The sequence below is a fragment of the Harpia harpyja genome, chromosome 3 (assembly GCF_026419915.1).
Source record: "Harpia harpyja isolate bHarHar1 chromosome 3, bHarHar1 primary haplotype, whole genome shotgun sequence".
Taxonomy (NCBI): domain Eukaryota; kingdom Metazoa; phylum Chordata; class Aves; order Accipitriformes; family Accipitridae; genus Harpia; species Harpia harpyja.
In genome coordinates this window covers 49,518,516-49,544,105 of record NC_068942.1, presented here as the reverse complement: position 1 = coordinate 49,544,105, position 25,590 = coordinate 49,518,516, and the positions used below count along the sequence as shown (strand labels likewise).

General features: G+C 40.2%; 1 protein-coding gene across 3 annotated transcripts in view; it reads right to left on the bottom strand.

The window, feature by feature from the left end:
* Positions 1-17,277: 17,277 nt before the first annotated feature.
* DPH6 (diphthamine biosynthesis 6) overlaps positions 17,278-25,590 on the bottom strand; it is a 215,851-nt gene continuing 207,538 nt past the window's right edge. For all 3 annotated transcript variants that reach the window (XM_052782504.1, XM_052782506.1, XM_052782507.1), the window contains one exon: positions 17,278-17,595. In XM_052782504.1, the coding sequence (XP_052638464.1) occupies positions 17,480-17,595 (116 nt within the window). In that variant the 3' untranslated portion in view covers positions 17,278-17,479. The remainder of the gene's footprint in view (positions 17,596-25,590) is intronic.

Below are 25,590 nucleotides of genomic sequence, written 5' to 3'. Positions count from 1 at the left end.
AACCTCCTTTAAATCTTGCTAGCAAGGCAGTCCAAACCCTCTTTATGATTTATGTGTTGCTTAAAACTTGAAGGAAGTCAAAAGTCCTGGCAATCCACAATGGTGTCCTAGAACTGTGTGAAGCTCTAAGGAAGTAGTAGCTATTTTGTGGTGTCATCTGAGCCTATTTTCCAACCCTACCTAGAGTTCAGAGCAGTGTGGAAACACTTCTACCTTCCTGAAATCAGGCAGCTCTAGATCAAACACTACATACATCGGAGCTTTACAGGGAATTGCTGGTAGGTCACTGATATGCAAAGCTAACCTTTAATTGTCTTAAAATGTTTCAGGATCATTTAAATTGCAATTCTACAGGGAAAGGAAGATGGAAGTGTGAAATAAAGAGTCTATGGGCCTGATTCATGAAAAAGTTACAGACCATTTACATAGGAAAGGAATGCATGAAAATCCTTTACAGTGTGCCTATGATGTGATTTATTAAATTCCTTTTCCCTGTGTAATTGGTTAACTGCACTTGAAAGGTGTGGATTGCAGAGATGAGAGAAAAAGGCTGGTGAAAATGAGGTAGAGCATTGTAGCTTGCTCAAGATTTGTGCCCAGCAGACAGACAAAAAGGTAACTGTGGTGAACACACAAAACATTTTTGAGGTTCAGTAGCCTGTCTTCAAAGTGCTCATTGACAAGGAGATCATGCGTGCTCAGAGTTCTCCTGTGCTGGAACAGGAAGTACTGCTATACTGGAACATGAAAAATGATGCTATGTTAGGGGTTTTTTGTTTTGTTGGTGGTGCCTTTATAGTAACCTCAGTCTATTAAAAACCTGGGAGTAGCACAATTGTAATGTTGAACTCCATAGTCAAAGAAGATCCATCAAAGCTAAACACTCAGTATGACCGAAAATATTTTCTCGTACTTACTGTTCTTTCTTTAGCATCTTTTCTTTGTCTGCCATAAAAGCACTTATGTCAGACAGCTTCACCAAGGGGTAGAGATTTCTCCTCTTGCTGCCCTATTAGCAATGGCCTGTGGAGGGCTAATAATTGCTTGCGTATTTTGCTCTGCCTCTCCATTCAAACTGGGACTACATTATCTGTGGCCCCCCCAAAATGCTTGTTGACTGTGCCTTACAGGTCAGGGTTCAGGATGCGAGAACCGCATAGGCCAGGAAGGGATAGTTTCGTTTCTGATGTGGAGGGAACTTCCTACCAAGAGCTTCTAAGTGTAGCTTACAGTAAAAGAAAACATATAATGAGAAGATTGAAGAGTGGAACCAGGAATATGTTCTGAATATGCAAAGTGGGATCCTGCAATTAGTTACAATTCACTGCCATTTTAAGTGGGAATTTCCTTACTCACATTACACACACCATTGTTTAATAGCACATTAGATAAAACTTATCACAAGGCAAGTTCTTAGCAGACAAGCCGTTGAAGAACAGGGTTAGAGAGATGATATCAGACCTTATCAAAATGTATGTGAGACTAGAACTTCTTTTAACTATCCATGAGTGAAAACTCAGATGGCTAAAGAAAATGTAAGAGGGAAGGGAAAAGGAAAGGGAGAATTAGAAATACGAAAAGTTATTTGATAAACAGATAACAAAGAGAAGGGAGTCTGGAAGGTTTCTTTATTTGAAAAGAAAGGAAAACAGGAAGTTTCTGCAGGAAAACAGGAAGTCACTGGAGAAGGAGAGAGAGAAAGAATGCAAAAAGCTCCCAGCATCTCTTACACCTACAGTCATTGCCGAACTCTAAAACTGTTATGAGCTGGCAAGGCGAGATATTCAGCCAATATGGAGAAGAACAGAGAACCTGCATCAGTCTGTATTACCATGGGTTGCGCTGGAGTCCAAATGAAGAGGATAAGCGGAATGAACTCTGTCTGGCCTGAAGGGTATGTAGGGTGTGCAGGACAATCAAATCTGGATGTGTCCTGGGATATGTTGGAGACATTGAACAAGTATGTATGAAAAACATGAGAGTGTGAACTGAGGTATGTGGGTTCAGCTACCATGGAGGTAGAATGAATTTCTGCACATATCAAACAAATGGTTTGGTTGTATTTATGATTTAGAAGATGAAAAAGGAGCTTTTTTTACGATTGTTTTACTTAGCAACAGCAACAAAAATGAGTACTCAGCTGGGACTGTCAATTGCCTAGCTCATTAATATTAATAATCAATATTAAGAGACAACATATCTTAGCACAGCTCTGAGCCTGCAGAGCTGCCAAAATCAGCTTCCCAATACCCAGGGAGGGAGTGCTGAGAGTTTTTCTCCTTTTTTTTTCTCTTTTACCCCTTATTGTGATCAGTCTTAAAGCAGACTGCTTCCTACCATTAGTTTTCACTAGCTACATTTCTTGTGTCTCAAGAGGCCTGGGGCACCATGTTCCAAGGCTTCTTCAGCAAATAATACAGATTAATGTCCATCCCAGAAGACCTGTTGTAACAGGTTTCTTTTCCTCAGGTCCTCATGTAGTCAAAGCAATGCAAAGGTTCCCCTGCCTTCCATGACAGCCTGATTTATTCAAGAGGAATAATAGGACCAAAACTGAGAAGATAACTGAAGGATCTGAAGATATTGTAGCTTGTTTGATTTTCTGAATGCCAGAATACGTTACTTAAAGTAGCAATTTGAGTGATTTCAAGACATTTTGACTGACTTTATGAAATTCTGTTAAGGTTGCTATGGTGGGTTGACCCTAGCAGCCGAGCACCCACACAGCTACTCGCTCATTCCCCACCTCTCCCTAGTGGGACAAGGGAGAGAATAGAGAATAGAAAGAACAAAAGTGAGAAAACTCATGGGTTGAGATAAAAACAGTTTAATAGATGAAGAAAAAAGACGTGATGTCAAGTGATGCAAAGGCAATCACTCACCGCCTCCCATAAGCAGACCAATGCCCAGCCAGTCTCCAATCAGTAGCCACCTAGGAAGACAATCTCCCCTTCTTTGCCTTCTACCTCAGTTTTTATTGCTGAGTACAGTGCCATATAGTATGGACCATCCCTTTGGCCACTTCACGTCAGCTGTCCCAGCTGTGTCCCCTCCCAGCTTCTTGCCCACCCCCAGCCTACTCACTGGGGGCACAGAGTGGGAAAAAGAGAAAGCCTTGATGCTGCGCAAGCACTGTTCAGCAGTAGCCAAAACACCGGCGTGTTATCAACTGTTTTAGCCACAAATCCAAAAAAGCAGCAGCACATGGACTGCTATAAAGAAGGTAACTCCCAGTTAATCCCAGCCAGACCCAGTACAGTTGCTATGGTGGACCTATTTGCTCATAAATTCTGAATATAACTGGTACCACTGGAAAAGAGAACAAAAGAAAGAGTGAAAATACTGATTTTAAAACGTGGCTGTTTTCATTTCCCAGTGTAGTGCATTCTCGCATGTGTAACTGTCATTGCCTGCCCTCTATGTATAAGGTGAGGAAGAGTAGTGGCTTTGACAAGGTAAAAAACTATTTTTCTGCATTTTCCTCATTTCTTTTTTTGCTCCCTTTTAATTTATTTGCCATGGCTTCTTCTCTTTCCTACAGCCTCATTTTTCTATTTCGCCCTGGTCATTCCCTTCTTCAAGTTACCCAGATCCAGTAAACCAGTAGGTTTCACCACTGCTCTCCTCCAGTTTTGGAGCCAGTGCTTTCCCCTCTATCCATGTTACGTGCAGAGGCTGAATACTCCATTGCTTTGGAGAGCCAGGATTTCTCTAAACCCATCTGCTCAGCTCCTAGCCCCTGAAATATAAGCTTTCAGTATCCTAAAAGCAGTATCATAAAATACTTTCTGGTATTCCAAAAGCAATACAAGGCGTAGCCTCTTAGAAAATATGACTGATGTCTTGGACCCTTCATTTTCTGTGCTGATGCAAACTGTGTTGCTTACTGGCATTCACTTTGGCTGTGTTGGTCAAAGTGTGTAAGCACACATCTAAACATATCACTTTTAGATCATGAAAGCATATGTTAAGTGTCTTGCTGAATTGGGGTTTTGAAAGCAGTTTTAATGTACTTCAAGGAATAAATTCTTACTGTTAAATCAGTATTAGAACAGGTTAGCCCAATGGCAGTGCAGTAACTCTCAATGAAAAGGGGGATTTCTTAAGGAAATAGGAATATTATTGACAGTTTAATACAAAATAGCTCAGAAACATGAACAAGTGTTTTTTTTGTACTGAGGAGATTTTTGTACAGGTTGCCCGGAGAGGTTGTGGGTACCCCATCCCTGGAAATGTTCAAGGCCAGGCTGGATGAAGCTTTGAGCAACCTGGTCTAGTGGGAGGTGTCCCTGCCCATGGCAGGGGGGGTTGGAACTAGACGATCTTTAAGGTCCCTTCCAACCCAAACCGCTCTATGATTGTATGGTTCTATGAGATTGTACCTGAAATAGCAACGACTGGGAGAACAAGCATAGGCAGAGAAATAATTTGTTTTCTTTTTTCCTAGTATAATTAGCCACTGGTCCATTCCTGAAAGGGAACACAAATGTTCAAATGCATTTAAAAAAGCTAAAAAAAAACCAAAACAAAAAAAATCAAAGAAATAGTCTTTCAATAGCATACATGGTTTGAAGTTTTGGGTTTTTTCTATGAACGCAGCTTTTCTGGTCCTCTGCAATCATTGTCAATTGTTGATCAACAACATGACAAGCTCCTACCAATGTGATCTGCATTCTCTTACTCCGTACTCATCAGAGTAATTGATAAGCTTTGTTGGAATGCTCTTCTTCCCAGCGGAGTTCCTTCATTTCAGAGCTGCAGTGGAGCATAAGTCTTTGTCCTTCTTAGAGTGAAGGATTAAAGATAGTTTTTTTCCCCTATTTAGTCTAGTTGCCAGAAGTTGTTTTCTGTTGTCCTTCTCAAAGGCTTCTGGGAGAGCTGCTTGACATCAGCAACATGGAGAATCAGAATGGTAGCTCTTTTAATAAACTTTAAAAAGTAGTTAGGCAAGCACAGCTGAGGCACATAATTTCTCTCATGAACTTGAAAGTGACAATACAAGGATGAGTAGTGGTTTTGATGTTTAAGGTAGACAACAGAATTATGTATTTCTTTGGATTCTAGTCCTCACAGTGCACTGACTTGTGGCCTGACTTGGAGCCAAAAGAGAGACATCAACATGTGCCACGTTTAAGAAATTTTAGCTCACAGACCCTAGAGTAACATCACAGATTTTCCCTGAGCCCTAGTATAGATCAGGTTTATGAATGTTCCTTAGCACTTCTGCAGAGGAACAAAAGAGAGTGATTTGAGGGAAGGCGAGCATAAAGACTCTTCTCACAGCTCCAGTAAGCTGTGCTTCAGCTGCTTTTATCAGAGGGCAGCTCTGACTTGACCTGTGCTGAGGCAGAGGTGAAACATCATCTCTTTTGTGCCCCATCCTGTATCACTGGCTGCTGCTCCACCTCCCTAGGCATAGCAGTTTGTACCCATTAACAGCAGTGACACCAAGCACCTAAGACTGGATGGACTGATTAAAGCTTACAGCAAGAGCCAGAAACTCAATAGGTCAGTCATCGATAGTTACAGTATTCCAACAGCTAATACTGATTCGAAAGCCTTCTCCAAATTTTGCAGTAGATGCATTCGATTATGGTTGTCCCATATCCCAGTGAATTGTATTGCACAGCAAGAGAGGAGAGCACGGTCTCTTTCTCTGGGTTCGGTTTTGTGCAAGGTCCAACCTCGCTTCGGTGTTTGACCCAAGGAGAGGATTCATGACTATGACTTCTGAATGGCACCTGAGGTGAGAGCGAGGGGTCCGAGTCCTTCCTTCAGTTGTTCCTGCCTACATACCTGGCTTGGTATGTACCTACTCAGTACCCCGGGAAATTGATAGAGCTGATTTAAGGAATGCATTCTTGGGATCTGTGTCTCACAATGTGTTTTATAAATAAACGAGGTGTGTAATCTAGGTCTTTGGATTCTGCTAGATGACAAGGCACCTGTGAGTTAGTTACTGTTCTTTTATCTGCTTTCCACCTGTACAGTGCAGCATCCCTGCTCCCTCAGCTGCGACCAACACGGAGAGAACAGTTCCTGCCACAGCTGTTTAGGACAGCTGTGTTGTAACGCTTAGTCAGAAAGGAGTGGTACAGCAAAGAGACATACTCATATTGAGGCGGCAACTTGAGGTGGTTGTCTTGTTTTCAACCCTTTTGATCTTCAGAGTGAGGTGCAATGGCCCGTGGCTGATAAACTGCAGGAATGGATGCTGACACAGGACTCACAGTAATATAATCTGTTGCAGACTCTTTCTAGGCCCTGCCTTCCTACCGTTTGTTTGTGTGCTGGGCACTTCAAATTTCAGCTGGGAATTCCGTCTGAATCTGGGAGCTAACACGGAAGATAACACAGGTAGGGTAAATGCTAGCCAGAGCCTGGTGCCTGCAGTTCTCGGAGCTGTACTTCTCCGGTAGGAAGGGAGGCCTCGAAATAAATACCTGCAATGAGATTCTGCGGTGCTCTGCCTGTCAGTGCCGCTTTAAATACTCTATTTATCAGGCCCGGAGAGTCAACTGATGCCTGTTCTGGAATCTCAGTGACCACTAGGACAATCTGCCACTCTTTGCGTAGCTTCTAAGTCCTTCCTCCTGGGAAGTGTCCCCTTCCAAAGTGGAGTGGTCCTAAGTGCACCGGTACGCGTCCGGATCCAACCCTGGGCCTTCTGTGCGGTGTCACAACGTGTGAGTATAAAAGCATCTCCAGCAGCCTGTTTCTTTCAAATGCTTCGCAAGTGCCAAGTCAGAAAATGCTACGTTTTTTGTGGAAAGAAAACAGCTGTTTATTTTATTTTATCTGAATGATGGTGTGGATTTTAATTCAGCAAAGACATAAAGTATGTTGGTAAATTGTGAGTGCGTGTAGGTGGGTGTGTTCGTGGGTGTAGGGAGCATATGGAAGAAACTGCAGCATGAGAAAGAAACCAACAGAAGGGTTTCAAAAAGTAGAAGACAAAGCAGACTTCTTAGTACGTTTTAACTCTCCTTTTGGCAACGGTTCACGCTACAACCTTTTTCTCATGCCCTCCTAGTTGATAAATTATACTCAGATCTCTCTATATTTGCTTTGAATGTAATTCTTCTATTTATAGTTCTAGGGCCGAAAAGGTAACACAAAAATGCTACCAGTAAGACAAAATTAACAAAAGCCCTGAGTCTGCAATGCAGAAAACTGTACGTAAGTAAGGGTTTGCGTGCGTTTGCTGTACGTTACACTTCATGCATTAATCGGGAATCGTAATGATCCCCATCAGTCACTAATCACAATTATTGTGCCGCGTTTTTGCACAATGGCAGAGCGACAGCAAAATTCCAAGGACTTCAGCCCCCCCCCCCGCCCTCCGCAAAGGACCGCTGCGGCCCCCCAAGTTCATTTCCCACCCGCCCAGCGTTAACCCCGGCCTGGGGGCTTAACGGAGGCTTCGAGGCTTGTGTTTCCAGCCCCGAGCCCCCCCGGCCCCAGGCGGGCTCCTGCCGTTGCGCGGCGGCAGCGTGCGGGGGCAGCATTGCCCGCCGAATGGCGGCGGCGGGGGGAACGGCGGGCAGGCGGGGAAGGGGTGTAAGGCGGGGGGAGAGAAACGGGAAATCCATCCCCCTTTTTCCCGTGCCTGGTTGGGCTCTGCTGGGGCTTGCTTTGCGGCACGCTCGGAAGCAGCTTTATCGCGGTTCTCTTTCGGGGGAGATGGATAGTGAGATTTGTTTTTTTTTTTTTTAAAAAAAAGAAAGAGAGAAAAAATCAGGTCAGCACCAGCACCTAGTGTTCACTGTAGCGTCAGTGACACCTCTGCTTGGGAACAGTTAAAACGGCTTTCAGCAGGATTTTTAACTTGTTACGTGCTTAACCTGTAACGTACTTAGCGAAGACCTGGGACCTTACAATGAACAACAGATCCAGAGCATTGATTGCAAAGTATGCTGAAAATCGGCCAGATATTCAGAAGAATAGAACAGAACAGAATAGAATAGAATAGAATAGGAGTAGAATAACAGAACAGAACAGAATAGTGCAGTTGGAAGGGACCTACAGCGATCATCTAGTCCAACTGCCTGACCACTTCAGGGCTGACCACAAGTTAGAGCATGTTATTAAGGGCATTGTCCCAATGCCTCTTAAACACTGACAGGCTTGGGGCATCGACCACCTCTCTAGGAAGCCTCTTCCAGGGTTTGACTACTGAAGAAATCAGTTCTTCTTTGAGCAACTCTGCAAAGGCTCAAATTTTTTTGACAGGCTTTGCCCTTCAACATTCAGCCCAAGCGGCGTGGCACTCTTTGTGCAGCTCCTTTAAAACTGCACATCTCGTGAGTAAAAGAGACAAGGAATAATGAAGATTTTTCTAACACCTTTTACAGTAGATTGACTTTACAGTTTATTTATAAGGTCTGCTCTGGTAAACTTTGGAAGTCTTGGTTCAAGCTACGAGGTCATAAAACACTACCTTCCCAAGAAACATTTTGTCAAAGGTGCTTACATGACTTGGGAGCATAAATTCTACTCAGTCAAAATGTGAATTACATTCCCAGTCACTTTGGTGCTTTTGAAAAGCCTACATGGAGTGCTTGGGCTTGGTAAAGGCAACAGATGATATTTCAGTACCAAGTCACATTGTTGAGATGCAAGTAACACCTGAGTAAAAGCATAGAAGGCTTGCTCACTTTAACCTTGGATCTATGAAACTTTACAGTTTGTATTTCTAGATATACCTGATGCCAAGGGGGCTAGCTGCAGTACTCAGCTTTTTTTCTGTGTGCCGTCTCACTTACGCTTATGGTCCTCATCTTAACTTGGATTTTTAAGGTCCTTAGTCGTGACTGCAAAAGAAGAGCTCACGTGGGGCTTTCCTTTTGTTGAACATACACTGGACATTGTAAGTCAATATCAGGGAGAGAAGGAAGAAAAGAAAATCAAAATGCAGGAAGAGGAACACAAAGAGGGGGGGAAAAGAGGGGAGAAAAGAGAAATGTGGTCGTGGCAAAGGAAGAGTCATCCAAAGACCAAAGGCATACAGAGTTTGATAACAGAAGAGAAAAAGCAGCTTTCTCAAGCCTCCTGCCCTATTTGCAGTTCTTAACCCCCCAACTTCTGTAGAGAAGTAATTTTTTAAAAATCTCAGTAATATTGAAAACACTGTTTTCTAGTTTTGAGGATACAGAGAAAAGCATGGAAATGTAAGAGTAGCCCCAAAAGTCAAAGTATGCCTATGCTACATACTGCTGTGTAGTGCAGAGAACGAATCCAGACAGAGTCTGGACAGTTAGCCTGCAGCTGTACCGGATACACGAGCCCTGGGCTTTTGGGCCAAGCTGTACCTGCAAAGCATCCCCATACCATCCTGAAGTCTGCTAGGTAGACCAGAAAGCAAGCAAAAAACTCTCACAGTGTTGTATTTTTAAAAAGTCTCTGTAATTTACAGCTGACTCAAGACTCAAAATTACCTACCTCTGCAACGTATAACACTTACAGGATACCTCACTGCAGATCTATCATTGCCTACAAGAGAATCTTCACAACAATCTAATCTAACCCATTACTGTTGTCCTCATTTTACAGGAGGGAAGAGGTCATTAATATATAACTTAGAACCATTACAAAGTTCAATGTCAATGTCAGAATTTAAGACTTCTTGTCTCTGAGGTCTGTGCTGACATCTCTGAACTCTATTTACACCAGAGAGAAGGTTCTTTTTTTACTGGAAATAAGGTGTCTCAAAATATCATAGAAAAATAAAAATCTTTTAAATAGAATTTGGCATTCTAGCCAAACATTTTGAGATGTAAATTGCAACAAGTTATGCAACAGAAAGTTTTCCATGGTCCAACGCTTTCTGGTAATTTCAGAAAAAAAAAAGAATATGAATAGAAAATCTGACATTTTCAATAAGAAAATAAACACTTTGACCCAATTCCTTTTTGGGGAAAAAAAAAAAATACAACCACGACCCAAAAACCCCCCATTTGAAGTCTTTTATTTTCAATCAAATAGGAAATAAATACAGATTTGAAACCTTGATAGTTGTTGTAAAGTGGAATTGAAGGCCTTTGGCCAGCTCTTCTTATCTCTTGAAATCACTTTGTGACACATATCAAAAAGTTTGGCCACCCTTGATATATGTACATATTAGAGTGTGCATTCAGTGTTTGAAATACAGTGTATGAAATTGCTCACAGCACATTAAGAATGCTCAGCAAGGTGCAATTTTAGGGTCATACTTTATGCTGTAAAGACACATTGTGCTGTTTGCAATCTTTTTTCTCTCACTAAGCACACGTTATTTGAGTATTCTAGCTGAGCATATACCTAAATGAATTTTTGCTTTTTTTAAAGGCAGCCATAAATTATCATCAAAGACTGGGGTCTCAAATCAGCTGTTATTTGAAGACTATCTATCTGCTTCTTCTCAAAGTTCCATATCATCCTTTACATCAATATCCTTTATAGCAAAGCATGAATTCAGAGGATATAAAACCTACAAGCCCAATTACATACAAATTGCACATTGAAAGTAGTGCGTTTTTTTCAAACAAAATTCTGTCCTCTCGCAGGGTTTTTTTGTGACCTTTCTTAATTTCCTTAGTTTATTTTCCTTTTCAAAGACTTTCAAAGATGACTGCTTTTCATCCATTTTTCCCAGTAAAAAATAGTGGTAGCTGCCTCCACTTTACTACACTCTCTCTTTCACTTCCTCTACAGGGGGTTGACCCACCTGTCCCTTAAAAGGGGGAGAAACCAGCTTTGGGGAGTGCCTGTCAAATAAGAAAGTTGCACGGTGATGTGACTCTGTGTGTGTGTGTATGTGAGAGAGAGAAATCAAATAAAATCCAGAGCTGAAAAAATAATTCACTGTATGTAGCATAGAGGAAAAAGCATGATGAAGTCCTGAGCTAACTCACATAATGCTTTCAGGAATCAGAAAAATGACACTGTCAAAACACAACATTAGTTTTCAGAAGCCTCCAGGCAAAATTTTATTTATTTAAAGTTAGCTCCTATTTTAATAACAAAAAAGTGGCAGCATATTCTACATCAAAGAAAAAACTTTTTCTAATGTTTCCATTCCTCTTGTGAAGTACCAGAGCTGAAGTAGTGGAGCTGTCTTTCTCTAAATAATTACGTGAGTGGCAGGATCTCAACCTGAGAAAGCTTTTTGTCTGCAGTGGGGACTGTAGCATAAAGAGAGCCACATTTGGCTTGCCTAATCTGAGCAGCAATATGAGATATTCTCACTTTTAGTATTTAAATAGTTAGTTTTAAACAAGCTCCACAGCAATGAAAGGCAAGTCCTGAATCAACATCTTGGTACACTGTAGTGCCTTGATGAAGGAGGAGTACAAATGAGAAGCACATTCATGGGCTATAACTCTCCAGCCAAGACCTATTAGCCACGTTCCCTGTGGCAGTGCCCAGGAGACATGTCCCCAAACATGAGGATGGCACACAGCTGGTGGCTCCTTTTGCATATTACCCTCATTTCAGGCATCCTCACCTTCAGGCGCCAGACTAAAGCACACTGTTAGAGTAGTCAAAGCATTTACCATTTTATACCTTGTTGAAAGGACGAGAGATGCGTTTTAAAGTTCACTTCTGGATTTCTTTCCTGGAAACTCGATTTATTCCCCTTTGTTCTTCAGACGTTAATCTTTTATAGTTACAACTAGCAACAGCGAGAAGGCAGGCCAGGGTCCATTCCTTCAAAGACGTCCTATAAATAAAGAATAAACCCCTTAGGTCCCTAGACCTGTTGTTTGCCTTTTTAGCTTGGCTTCCCTGCCAGTTGCTAATAATACCATTCCTTTGGCACTGACTTCCTGTCTGCGTTTCCTTTCTATTATTTCATATCATTTAACACCTCCTGCTCTGAACCTTAACAGATCCAGCTCTGGAGCTGTGGAAATTTGGTTCAGTTACAAAAGGCTCTACATTTGCATGTATCTGGGTCTTGCTGCAGAACGGTTGGGTCTGTGTGGGAGTAGGACTGAACTTTGTTGCAACGAAGTAACTCTTACATCTGAGAAATTTACTTCTTCCTTCTGGACCCCTGTTCTTCTATAAGCAACAAAATAAACTACTGTCAAGGCAGCTACCAACAAAACCATGGGAAACAGGGAAGGTGAAGCGAAGCTTGCACGAGCTTGCACCCCTAATGCAACGCCACAACTTCTGTCTCAGACAATGTCTTTCCTGTAAAGTGGGGGTATGGCAATAATACGATGTACCAAGGATGTTATGGTTACAGAGTACTGTCAACAGCTGTCAGTAGCAGGAGTTACGGAAGGAGAATATAGACTGCTGCCTGATGGAGCCCAGATGAGGGATTTTTCCCCTCTATCATGGCACAATCTGAAGTGGAACAAGTCTTCTCATGCGTAACAGAAAGTAATAACGCTAGCTGCTGGGTGATGTGGCTTTGAGGTGGAAGTCTCTCTGTGGTAACTGTGCTTCTGCCAAAGCAAATACCCTTACGCGGGGGACTGCAGAGAGCGGAGGAGCTCTTCTCCCAGCAGCAGAATCGCAGAGACCTGCCTACATTCACCCTGTGCAGAGGAGGCCTCCGGTGCGCGTGTGGCTGTCCCAGCGATGGCCCAAGCAAATTTTGTGTAATGGACTTGTAAAGCGCTTTGGGATCGTCAGGGATGAATCATGCTGTAGAATGTACCATTAATGTTACTAGATGTATTATAGACTTCTCCTGTGATCTGGGACTGCTGCAGGCAGTGTGCTGGGAGAAAAGCTCTCCAGATTGTGCTCATGCAAATCGCTATCTGTGATCACATTCGTTCTGGTTCCCACTACAACATTACTTTCACACTCTTGTGTGCTGCTCACTCAGTCTAAACTTTTTGTTATTGCAGGTTGTATGACTACAACATAGCATCTCTTTGCCAACACCTCTACAAGGGTGAGAAAACATACAACTATGGAAATAGAGGCACAAGAAAACTAATGGGTATTCTTAAACTTACCCAGGAAGGGGGTAGCGTGATCCTAACCTATGCCTCCTGACTCTGGAGTCCCCTAACAGGTTACTAGATAGGGGCAGCTATCAATTTGTTCAGGGCATCTAGTTCAGCTTATCTTTTTGTCCTGAAACATGATTTTCTTCTGAACTGGAGATCTGCATAATTTAGAGAAGAGCTGGAATTTCTGAAAGCTGGGAAAGGCAAAAGTGAAATCTGATCTATTTTGAGCACATCTTGTTTTTACTGTGGACAGTAAGTCTTGTCAACTGGGTTAAATTATGCAAACAGTATTTCAAAATGATTTAGGATTAAATGATACACTCACAAAATAACAATATACTAGGAAATGGAGGACGAGCAGACATATCCAAGAAATGTTTTTCAAACATTGCAAATGAAATGGAGAGTCAAGGCAATGACAAGGAGACTGCTGCCAGTGACATGCCCTGTGAGAAGATCCTCAGAACAACCTGACTATTTGGGCATATAGGGAAAAAGCAGACAGTGCTCTAAAAAATGAGAAAAAGCAGGAAACCACGGGCAAATCCTAGCCATGAATTAATCCAACAGAAGTCAAAGCCAAGAAATTGTGAGCAGTGAGTCATCAGCAAAAGGGCACTTGCATGTAACATACGGGTTCAGTTCACAGGTACCCAGTCTGTTTTTTAAAATGAAAATTTAAAATATGTCAAAAATATTCAGTGTTCAGATGAAAGTTGGAAAAAAAGAAGCTTTCAAGATCTCAAATCTGTATTTTGAATGTTTGGCTAATACATCAACACAGGCTGGCTTGCCAAAAATATTAAAATACAACTAAAGAGATCATAAATTAGTAAATTGTCAAGTATTCTTAATATGTATTCCCAATGCCAGACATTTATAATACTAAAAGCAGGTTACTTAAATAATAAGTGCCAGTTAGTACTCAGAGAGCTCAGGACAGTTTTACTTTAACACACAGAATAAACTAGGTTTGCTTCAGCAAACCCATCCTGAAAGAAGTAACAAAGCTTTAACTTGGACACATGAAAAGTTTCTTTGTTTTAGGATTTCAGTGTTCATTTAGAGAACTATTATACCATGCAGTACAAACCTTTTATTAAATCATTGCATTCATTTATTTGAAATAAAAGTTATATTCAATCACTGTATTTTGATAGACTAGACTACTGCACACAGGCAGGAGATAATGGATTGAACAGGATGTCCTTGAAGGAGAAGAGCTGCTTCAGATCACCTCTCTAATACTCAGGAGGCATCTTGCTTCCAATGCCTGTCAGACTTCTGAAGGCTAAGAGGAAAGATGCACCCATGCTATCTGGTGTAACAAATCAGCTCCTGAATCACCTAACTATAAAACTCACAGGGAAAAAAAATTAAATAATCTCTGCTTAAAATATCTCAATGTCATTTTTAAATCTATTTAGGAAGATCAGCTCTGGTGCCTTTATAGCAGCTTAGCCATGTGCATTGTAAAGGCTCACTGGTACTGTAGCCATCACTGGGTTTTAAAATGAGTAAAATGCAAAGTTATTAAATCAGTTTTGGTCTTGCAGTCCCATTTGGTCAGTTCACTTTAACATGCTTTCAAACAATTAAAGAAATTGATATACAGAGATTTTTAAAGAGGGCAGGAGACAAAATTTCACTGACACAGAGAACTATAACAAGACATAGATTTCTTCTGGAAAAAAAAAAAAGTGTAAGCCATATTCTAACACTTGTTACAGCAGAGAAAGAAAAAATTAAAACCTCGGGTTACATTTTTAAAGACATTTTTCCCACCTATTACATAGCCCTTCTGTGTTCTCAGTGCTGGAACCTAGATCAGCCAACTTTTTGTGTCATAATATGCATACGAAACATTTTCCTGCAGGCTTAGTAAAAATCAGAGAAACAAAAGAATTTGTGTATATATATAAAGTCCTCAAAACCAGTGTCTTAGCACAGTATGTGAATTTATAGCCTCAAGATTAAAACCTGCTGGGGTAAATGCTCAGCAAAGCTAGTGAAAAAAAACCCCAACAAACCCTGCATCTATATATTTTGAGTATTAGATATCTTTCCCTCTTTTCACTAAAACACATGCATGTGTGTGTGCATGTGTGTGCTCCTAGCACTTTTGTTACAAAGAAAGTGAAAAAGAGCTCTGTGAAACAACTTATTCACAGTAGGACCCAGTAATTATGATGAAAGTATGGCAGCATAAGGCAGATAAAATGGTGTTATTTCTTTCTGTTATAAAAGTCTTAGGTCTCTATATAGAGCAGCACTTTACTCACCTACCTTGCATATCAATGTTGAACAAATTGCCTTGTTCGTACTTAAAACAACGCAGACCCAGCTTATATTTTTAGTTACTCACACCACTTAGAGGCTGTATGAAGCCTCTCAAGGAGAAAAAGTCAGCAAACTATTCTTTTTTAGCTGTTCACAAAGTAAACCCATTGAAGTTCCAGTTGTCTCAAAAAAGGAAAAGGTTTGCTTTCTGTTGAGGGAAAAAAAAAAAAGATTACACTCTTTTTCAAACTAATGCATTCTGTTACCATTTTTCAATGCACCTCTACAGGGGAAAAGAAGGATAGCTTGAGTCACGAATCTTGCAGGAAAACTTGCAGGAAAAGCTGGTTTCTTTAGGAGCAAATATCCTGCCATCTTAAAATATGCACTATGGTACAAAAGCCAAGATCAACATGTTTAGGTATCTTTTTTATATTCACTATGAAAAAAATGAATACTACAGGAGACACAGTCAAACTTATGCCATCTATTTGGCTTCCATATGTATCTCTGAAAAATTAAGCTTCATCCTCATCTCTCTGAAAGTACTGTCTCCCTCTCTTCTCCTGTTTCAGTCCAGCTTGTGCCTTTGGTCTGTGGGCACTCCACACTGAGAGAAATAAAATACTGGTATTTCCAGGGAGAGGCAAGAAAATGATTTAGCCTTCTAAAAGAGTAGAATTCAAACAAAACAGGCACATCCAGGTATTAACAAGCTCTTTTCTGATCGTGGGAAAGAATGAGGAACAAATATGTTTAAGTCTAACCTAAAAATGATACTGAATGCTAATGAACTAATGTATTGTTAACAGATTCTTCCCTTTTTAAAAAAAGAAATTTAATTTAATACATCCATGTATTTATACACTGGTCTATAAAAAGCTCTTGGCCTTCCCCCTTCCAAAAATATTTGATTAACTGTGAAAAAAGCAATTCTTACTAAAGAGGATGGCAGCTCTGCTATATTACTTGATGTAATAGTAAGGAACAATAACATTTAAGATTCTCTATTTTCAAGTAATGATCAGCATAGTACGCTGGACATGCAAAGCCTCTAACAGAGGAGGATCCTCTTATCTTTAGTCACTGGTTTCGTATCAGCTGCTGCTAAGTGCATACCTGGCAGCGGTAAGAAAACGAAGCTGGAGTGCTAAGTTCACCTCTTAGTCACCCCAGTGTAAACTTACTGCCATGCAGTTGACTTTTGTGGAGGTACCTCAGATATATGCTGGTGTAAGAGAAGGACAACTGGAGTGCTGATCATGTAGCTCCAGTGCTCACACGCTAGAAGAGAAGCAATGAGAATATATAGATGTAGAATGTACGCAAGGCAAAGGTTTGATATTCTTTCTTGAAAGTTTAATTTTATAGCCTTTGTCTGAAAATAAGATTTCCTTACAGTGCCTTACTGCCTCAAGCAAAGTCCAAAAGGCTTTCTCTCCTATACTGATCTTCTATCATGTTATGAGTAAAGTATCAGTTGCAACAAAACCGATAGGAGCTTCACCTGTGTGTCTGAGCCTGTTCGAATGAAAGCAGTGGTAAAACTCCTGTTGATTTTCTGGAGAAGACTGAAGCCCTGGGGAATACTGGTAGCTCTTTAGACATCTGTCTACCAGATGTAAAGCATAAGGATACCCGCTATTGCCTCAGAAAGTGGGATGGCAAATCCTACAGACTGGCCATCATCTCCATTATTTGCTTTGGTAAAATGTGCATCCTGAATACCCCTCCGAATAATTCTTCCCTGGTGCAAGAACAGGGTTAAAACCTGGCCACAAATAAGGTCTTCATGAGTTGGCCTGAAGTCAGTAAATTCAGCACAGAATTGGAAGGAATCAAGTCTTTAAAACAGTATTGGAGCTAATGTTCTGGTTTCACCTCCATCCAAAAGATCTGAAGTTATTATCGGTTTATTGTAACCAGGCCTAAATATATCAAACAAAAGAACTGATGTGATCAGAGCAACTGACATCTCCCAAGAGCCACCTGCTATTACCAGAACATATCTAAAAATAAGTGAGAAAAAAGCACAATATTTTGAAAAGAAACCTTTATTGTTCATACAAAGCTGACTCTGTCACGTATCATGAGGCATCATTAACAAGCTAAATATGACTCCGCTTAAAACAAACAATATTGCTTAATGAAAGTATCTGACAGAGTTATGATCAATTCTTTTCTTTGTTCTCTCCTGGATGGATTGTGTGTTTTGATACCAACTCATCTCTTTTAAACTGCTAGCTTAGCCAGCATGTTATATGAATAACTTCTTTGCCAGGTAAATCCACCACAGGTACTAAAATCAGAGCTGGGGTCTTCTTGCCCAAATATTTTTCAAGGTATTCTTGCAGTCCTAAAATAGAAACAAAACAATTAATGAATCCTCTTTGTCTCATTTTCTATGGTGTCCTATCTCTTAAAAATGATTTCTAAATACATTTTTGAAAATTATTGTGGAGTAGCAATTAACAAAAGGAAGTGAAATGCAATTCTAAGTTTATATAGAAGGAAGAATCATCATCTCCCACCTCCTCATTGACTAATTTGAGATTAACTTTACACGTTGCCTAAGGCCATAATTCAGCAAAACAGTTAAAAGCATGTTCCTCAACCTTGAATGAATGGTCTGTTGATTACAGATATAGCAAGCTGAAACTAAGTGCAGGCAGTAAAAATAACTAAAGGCCAGCTGAAATCCAGTTCTTTGTCATCTTTGGTATTTGGATGATCAGTACGTATTTGTAAATGGAATTCTGCTCTCAAGTCCCACTGTGGTGCATCAATCTACTAGAAGTTAAAGTGGGCCATTTTTTAAAACATCATGTTTTCCATTTGAAATCAATGGAAGTATGCCACATTGAAGATGTAATGGAGGAAGTCCAGGGATGGCAAAATATATGACTGCATATCTAGAATTACAGAGAGATTCAAAGTGCTAAGAATACAGAATCTGGCTATAAAGAGCTCTAAAGGGACTGGTATATGTGGCAAAAGTTTGTAAATTTGAAGTCCATTATGGGAACAGAATTAATAATGAAGAAGATCTAATTAGGAGAATATGGAAGAGCACTAAAAATGGAAAACTTAAACTCAGCATTGAGACATTTCTGGTCATGTTGCAGCCTCAGTGGACATGCTAGAAATCCAGCCACACAGAACCCTTAAAGAAGACTACCGAAAACCCTCCAAATGACCCGACAAAAGATGGTTTCCTAATGGAAAGGTATGGCCTGCACGGGTTTTGGTGGCAATAAGTTATTTCTGTCTGCAGCTTCTGTGATTATGGCAATTCTTCATAACACTAAGCAATCTTGGCTAGAGAGGGTGTAAAGAGGGCAGAACTAGAAGACTGTCGGAGCTTTTTTTTTTGGCGTCACTGTCTGTGAAACTGTGAATAGGCAGTTCAGTCAAAGTGTTACCTCATCCAGGATAAAACACGAATTTTGCAATTGTATTCACTGAAGCCAAAACTATTCTCTTGTTACCTGGCAGCAGTAGCATAAATTGATGTAAGAATGGCGATGCTACCCACAAAATACTGCGAAGACAGTACCAGTCCTCTGAAATTCTGCTGACTTCCTTTTGTGTTAACATCACTGACATTAGAGGTGAAAACAGACAAGGGTGAGCTAAAGATCAGCAGTCCCCTCAAAGGTCAAAGGACTTCTTCATGTTGTGTGTAAAGAGAGATTCAGTCCATGTATTGCAGACATTCAGCAGTGACCCAATAATTAAGCATCAGCTAACATTTTCATTCTAAACTTTGACTTCAGAAAACTTTATAGCTATGCTGGCTCAGAAGGCTTTAAGTGGAAGTGGGTAAAGGCAAGCCACCTCAAAAATCACCAATTCCACCCTATTAAAATTACATTTCCTTTTTTTCTTCAATTAAAATTGTGCAAATATAATTTTAGTCTTTTACTTTTTTCACAGGCTTAAAAGCTGTGAAACAGTGCTAAAGGCTACCATAACAAAACCAGGTATTATTTTCAAAGGGAGAATTTGAAAGTGAGGCTATCTGGAAATACAAGTCCATTCTTTTGGTTTTTTGAGGTGTCCAAAATAGCAATAAATATTTACATTTGAACATGCCCTAGTGGACTTGGTTGCCAGCCAGAAAGAGCCACCTTTCCAAAAGACCACCGCCTTTTCTATTGCAAGTGCAAACTGCTGCAGCAAAGCCTACATGTATGACTAAAATGTGGATGAAAATCTGGGACATATGCCTCTAAATGTTTTATTATACTTGTAAATCAAATAGTTTGATAGGAAAACATTCTACGTTAGACATATATCTTTAAACATCTAAAAATTGTGGATAAAAGTCTGCTCATGGAAATTTCCCCTGAAAAGAGGAGTCTGGCTCTTCTAAGACAGTAAAATTGTACTCCAAGGTCCCACAGAAAACAATGCACAATTAGTAAATTTGTGGCGGTCTATGTAATCATAGCTGACACAATCCCAAAATTGACAGCTATATATTTTACCTTCTATAATAAGTTACTCTAAATCATCCAATACTAATTGTATATTTTTAATGATGTGACACTAATAAAGACACAATCTATATTTTCTTCACTCATGCAAACGATGCTTTTAGATAAGTAAGAGCCTCAGTCATGAGTATGAGTGTTTTCTGAAGTATGTAACTCTTTGTTTGAATACAAAGATTTCAAAAACTTCTTTCCTTTATATCACTTATGGAAATGTTTGCTTAGTTGCATGCCATACTTATAAAAGTCAATCTTAACAGTGAAAACAAGTAAAGGACAGAGGGTTTCAGTGAGTGTGTTTGCTGGAGCTTTAACAGGAGCTCTGTATGATTGCCGTCGGTCTTAAAGTTATTTAATCTGCCCTGATACAGAATGTTTATTAAAGTACAAACAGAAGTGGCTGATTAGCAAGCAGCAAACAAGTGGTGTGTAGTGTGCCTGTTTTCATTTCCTGTGACAATCCGCATTAATTATTATTACTACATGAAATTTGCTGAAAGCAGGCAAGCTTCATCCTGTAAGATGGATCCCTGCTACTCCCAGCTGATCAGCAGAAGTTCAGGGCACAGGTTCCATATGGTGTTTCTTTCTGCACCACTATGCATTCTTCTATCGACCTGGGTACAGCTGAGGGATGTGGACATAACCAAAACTTAAAATGAACAAAAATAATTCTGAGTCTTTCCCTCTCTCACCAAAAATTCTGGCATTACAATCTATTTCTGCCATTCCGCTGTAAGGACAGGATACCGAGATCAATAGTTTGATGATCTCTCACACTGACTTAGCAGCTCTTCCCTATAACATGGCACAATCTAACACCGTAAGCTATTGTTTTTAAAGGTGCTTTTCACACTAAGTAGATAAAACAATGTCCTGGGAGCCCCTAAAGGGTCATTCCAAATGATTAGGAAGGTGATTTTTACATCTGTGCTGTCATTGGCTTCAGCAGGATTTAGGCAGTATGAAGTGAGGCCACAGAATCCACTTATGTTTCCAAAATCAGGTCCCTGTTATTGCTGCCATACTCTTGCTTCACTGCATATTTGCAGGGGAGGAGTAATCTAATAGCTCATATTGAAAAGGAAAATGGTAACAAAAAGGAAGATCACATTTAGCCCAGTACATAAAAAATCACCTTCATATTACAACTACTATCTTTCCTTCACTTTTTAACCAAAAGATATTGTTACATTGCTTAGAGCAGGTTTTAAATCCCCGAGCTAATAAAGCTCCATTGCTTCAGCTGTGGAGATCTGACATGCAGCATGTACTTTGAAAAGATGCGTCACAGGGGATCAGGTTCCTAACAGTTGACTAAGAGTGCCAGTCCCAAAAGATGTGCCCCTCGTGCGCAGAACACTTAACCCTTCGACCAGTACCAACATGACTATTCACAAATTATTGATGTCCCTAAATCCCTGGCAGATTGCAGACAGTTCTTGTCTCCCTTGAAGCCAAAGCATATGGTCACTAATGAGATGGATTAAAAAATACATATACACTTTCAGGGCTTTGCCACATGAATGTAAAGCCACAGAAATGGTAGAAGGTGATTGAACTGGACTGAACACTGTTAAATACATGATTAGCCTCTTGTCATGGATTATTTCCATTGATCTATATACAGTTTCACAGCATAGTTTAATTGAAGCTGTCTGGAACAAGCCTCTGCCTTAAATGATCAGGCAGTGCAATGAAAAGGTGAAACATGAGGAACTGGAGAACCCCCCTTCCTTTCTTAAACATCCAGCTGACTGTGTGGTTTACAACCATAGCAAGGAAGGAAAATGTGCTTTTAAAAAATTATCTGTTCTTACAGTTCATGGTTTTTCTCACACTTTTACTTAAGATAATATAAAATGATATAGTGGAATATAAGATTTTAAAACAAAACCTATACAATTTGCTTCCTTCATTTTAATTAATACCTTTCTGTCCAAAATAAAATCAAGCCCAGTAAACAAAAATATACTGTTGGAATATAAAAGCAAGTCACTCTGCAAAATATGATTTTGTGCTGATTTTTTGTTGCAGCTGTGAAGATTTTAAATGACAGTAACGTGGAAATTTTGCATAGTCCAATACTTGGCTTTTCATATGGTACCTTATGGTTTTCTTTACTGTTCTTCATGACATTATTTCACATTGGTCATGTTGGTCATTTCTGTGTTAAGGGGCTGGGTTTTCAAAATTGCTTTGCCCACAGCAGAAGTGGAGGCAACATCCTGTAAATAATTGTGTTTCCATTTTGAAAACATATCAGCTAGATCTTCAAAAATACTAAGAGCCTACCAGTTCCAGGGAAAACTGGCCAAAGATATGTTACTCAATGCTTTTATAAATTTCTTCCAAAATTATAAAATTTGAAGTCAGTCTTGATTTTTTTTCAAGTGGGAAACATTCATCTGCACAAAAAGAGGGAAATCAACAATAACTAAACTTACGAGGATGGAAACAGAACTTGCTTTGGAAGCCGATCGCTGCTGATTATTTATCCTAGTTATTACTAGGATAAATAATTTCCCTTGGTCCTTCTGGTTTTGAGGGAGTTGTTACAGTCTGTCTTTGCCTACTTATTTATAATATCAGGATAGTGATAATTTGCATCCTTCTTATGATGCCTGGGGTGTAACTGAGTTTTGTTAAGGACTGGTAACAAGGGGAGTTCCATGGCACCTTTTGGCAGACCAGATTAGGCACAGCTCTAGAGATGATCCGAGCTCCTTCATGCAATACTGATGATACACTTCAATCAGTCTGGCCTGGGATATTTATCTGAATACGAGTTAAGCAGCTGCTTTGAATTGCAGGGAAGTCTGTTGCCATGATATATGAGACAAACGACCCATATGAATTTGGATAAAGCTGTGAAACTGCTTTAAATCCGTGATTACCTAAGCCAGTCTTTGAAACTATGACAATAAAAGAATTTGTATTCTTTGCTACATAACTTTCAAAATCTAATCTGTGTTGTGAAGATTTCTTAAGCTGTGTCTAGATTTCTCTCCCTTCTTTCGAAGTCAACAATTGATGAATGAGCTTTCCTGTTGAATGGCAAATATGTAATAACATTTGTTTAAAAAAAATTAAAAAGTAACTGCCGTAATTTAGACTTCAGAAAAAACCCAAATTTACTGTTTCAGGCCTATTTGTAAAGTATACATACCCCCAAATTAAAAAAAAAAGAAATTACAGGGGGAGCTGCAGTTGCATTTGGAACTCAGGTCTCTACAAACATGTGCTTGGTCAGATGCCAAAGCAGCCACTCAGATCTGCACATCTGTACTTGCAAACAATTCTTTCATAAAAACATATCTTCAAGGATTTGTCACATTTCATTTCAGTTTGTCTTGCATTTATGGATCCATCTATACCAAAGGGCTTCTTGCTTCTCGCACCAAACTAGTTTTAGTTGTAACAATGAAAATGTTTTTTTCAAGTAATCACATAACAGATGAAAATACAGCCTGGACTGCAAGCACTAAAGCCAATGTTAGCTATCCTCTTTCGGCTTGTCCGTAATACCAAAGAACCACTTCAGATGACTGCAACCTCTTCTGTGAAGGATATGTTTATTAGGGTCCAGACTGATAGGACTCTGCCATTTTGGTCATAAAATACTGTGAGTTGTAGGTACAGATACATACAAAACAGGGTAACACTTCACCCAGCAGACCATTCACCAAATGAAAGCATAGAATCATAGAACCATAGAAGAGTTTGGGTTGGAAGGGATGTTTAAAGGTCATCTATTCCACCCCCCCTGCAATGAGCAGGGACATTTTCAACTAGATCAGGTTGCTCAGAGCCCCGTCCAACCTGACCTTGAATGTTGTCCTATCGCTACAGGCCCTATTAAGAAGTCCCTCCTCATCTTTCCTGAAGGCCCCCTTTAGGTACTGGAAGGCTGCTATAAGGTATCCCTGGAGCCTTCTCTTCTCCAGGCTGAACAACCCCAACTCTCTCAGCCTTTCCTCACAGGAGAGGTGTTCCAGCCCTCAGATCATTTTTGTGGCCTCCTCTGGACCCGCTCCAACAGGTCTGTGTCTTTCTTGTACTGAGATAAAAATCTGCTATAAAGGGAAGACTATAGTTTCATTATATTTTACTGCTAGTCCTCTTTGTGCAGTGGACTTCTTGTCCCTTTGGAATCTATCCCAAACCCGAAAAAACAATTCTAGCAATGTTTTTACACAGGCTACAGTGAAAACATAATGAAAATTGCTGTAGGCTTGGATGGGTACCCACAGGAGTCAGAGCAACTGTTTCTACAGCTGAGAAGAGGAAGAGGAAAAGGAGCTGTGTTTCCCTGCACGCCTTAGTGATAACTCCTGCTCTCAGAATCAGTGAGGAGTTGCGAGTGTGCAAGGTAGCAGCCGTGGACCTTACTGTTCATGGGAGGTACAAGAAAGATGAGTGATTGGCTTATCTTAATCGAGACTAATTAGTCGGGGAGGATGCCCGAGCTCTGCACCACCAGCAGCAAGAGGAGAGGGACAGCTGGCCTCACATGAGCAGCTCTGAAGGAATCCAGAAGTTGCCTCTTCCCCTCCCAGCCTCACCGACCTCTCTGCTGTTCCTGTGCTTTGGCGGGAGGGTGTGGGAAGGAAAGAGGGCTCACTCATAACCAGGGAGGGCATTAACATTTACAGGAACCTCACTTTTCTAGAGCTGAGTCACTTGGCTGAGTAACTATGGAAGTTTTTTTACACTGTAGCTAATGCATTTTTTTAGCATCTGAAAGAAAATTAGTAGACAAAACAGTTATTTTTAGTGCTGGTTTGATTGTGGGTCTGTCAGCCTCGGCAATGCATCTCTTTTATCAAGCTGCCACGATACCTTGTTTTGTCTTCAGAGCAAAGTTTGATTAAAGACCAATTTCAGAAAAGTTACTCACTGTGGGCGTTAATTAGAGCTTTCTGGACTCTGCAGGGTTTAGCTTATGATCCGTTTCACTTATTAAACCCTGTAATTCAAGTTACATGAAGATGGGAATGAACCAACCCCTTTCTATTCTTCTGAAGGCTTCTGTTTAACTCAGTCATGAAAGAACCTCTCTCCTTCCCTATTACGGAATTCTAATTTCTGGCCTTTCCTAAATGAAATTAAAAATAATTACTTCACATCTATAAAGACTTTTCAGACTAGCGAACTGAGACACATCCTTCAGAATGGGGTAGGTAAACTATAGGAAGCATTTGCTTCTAAATAATTTTTTCAGTGGTACCCAAGTATACTGTACATCTTAGGAAAAACAGGTACACAACTATTTCCCTTCCTCTGCATTTTTCTGGGAGTGGAGTATTGCCATTCTGTAAGAGAAGGTCCCTGGCATTCTCCTCCTCCCCTCTTATTAGCAAACAAGAAAAGCCGTTTGCCCTTCTGCAAGCAAAAGGCCGGCTACTACCTTAAAAATCTTAAAAAGGTGGTTGATGAAAAAAAAGTAGTAGTAGTACTTGCAGGTAATAGGTAGCAGATTGAAGCAGGATTTATAACATGATATAGTTAAAATTAGGAACTATGTAATAAAATGAATGAAATGAAGATGCCATTGGGGTACTATGCAAATACAAGCAGTAAAAAAAAAGCAGCGCAAAACAAAACCTGACTCAGCTACATTGGATATTTGAAACTAGGCTAGACAAAACATGAAACCACATACTAAAAAGAACAAACCTGTGAAGGAGAAGATGACCCAAAATGGTCCATCTCTTTTTTTCCAGCAGACAGGCTACACAGGAGAATTGAGGCTGGGTGAGGTAAGATATTCAAGCAGAGTTCATGGACACTACCATCCTAAAACATCCTCTTCTCTAACATCCTCTAAAACATCCTACATTCTCTCCTGAACT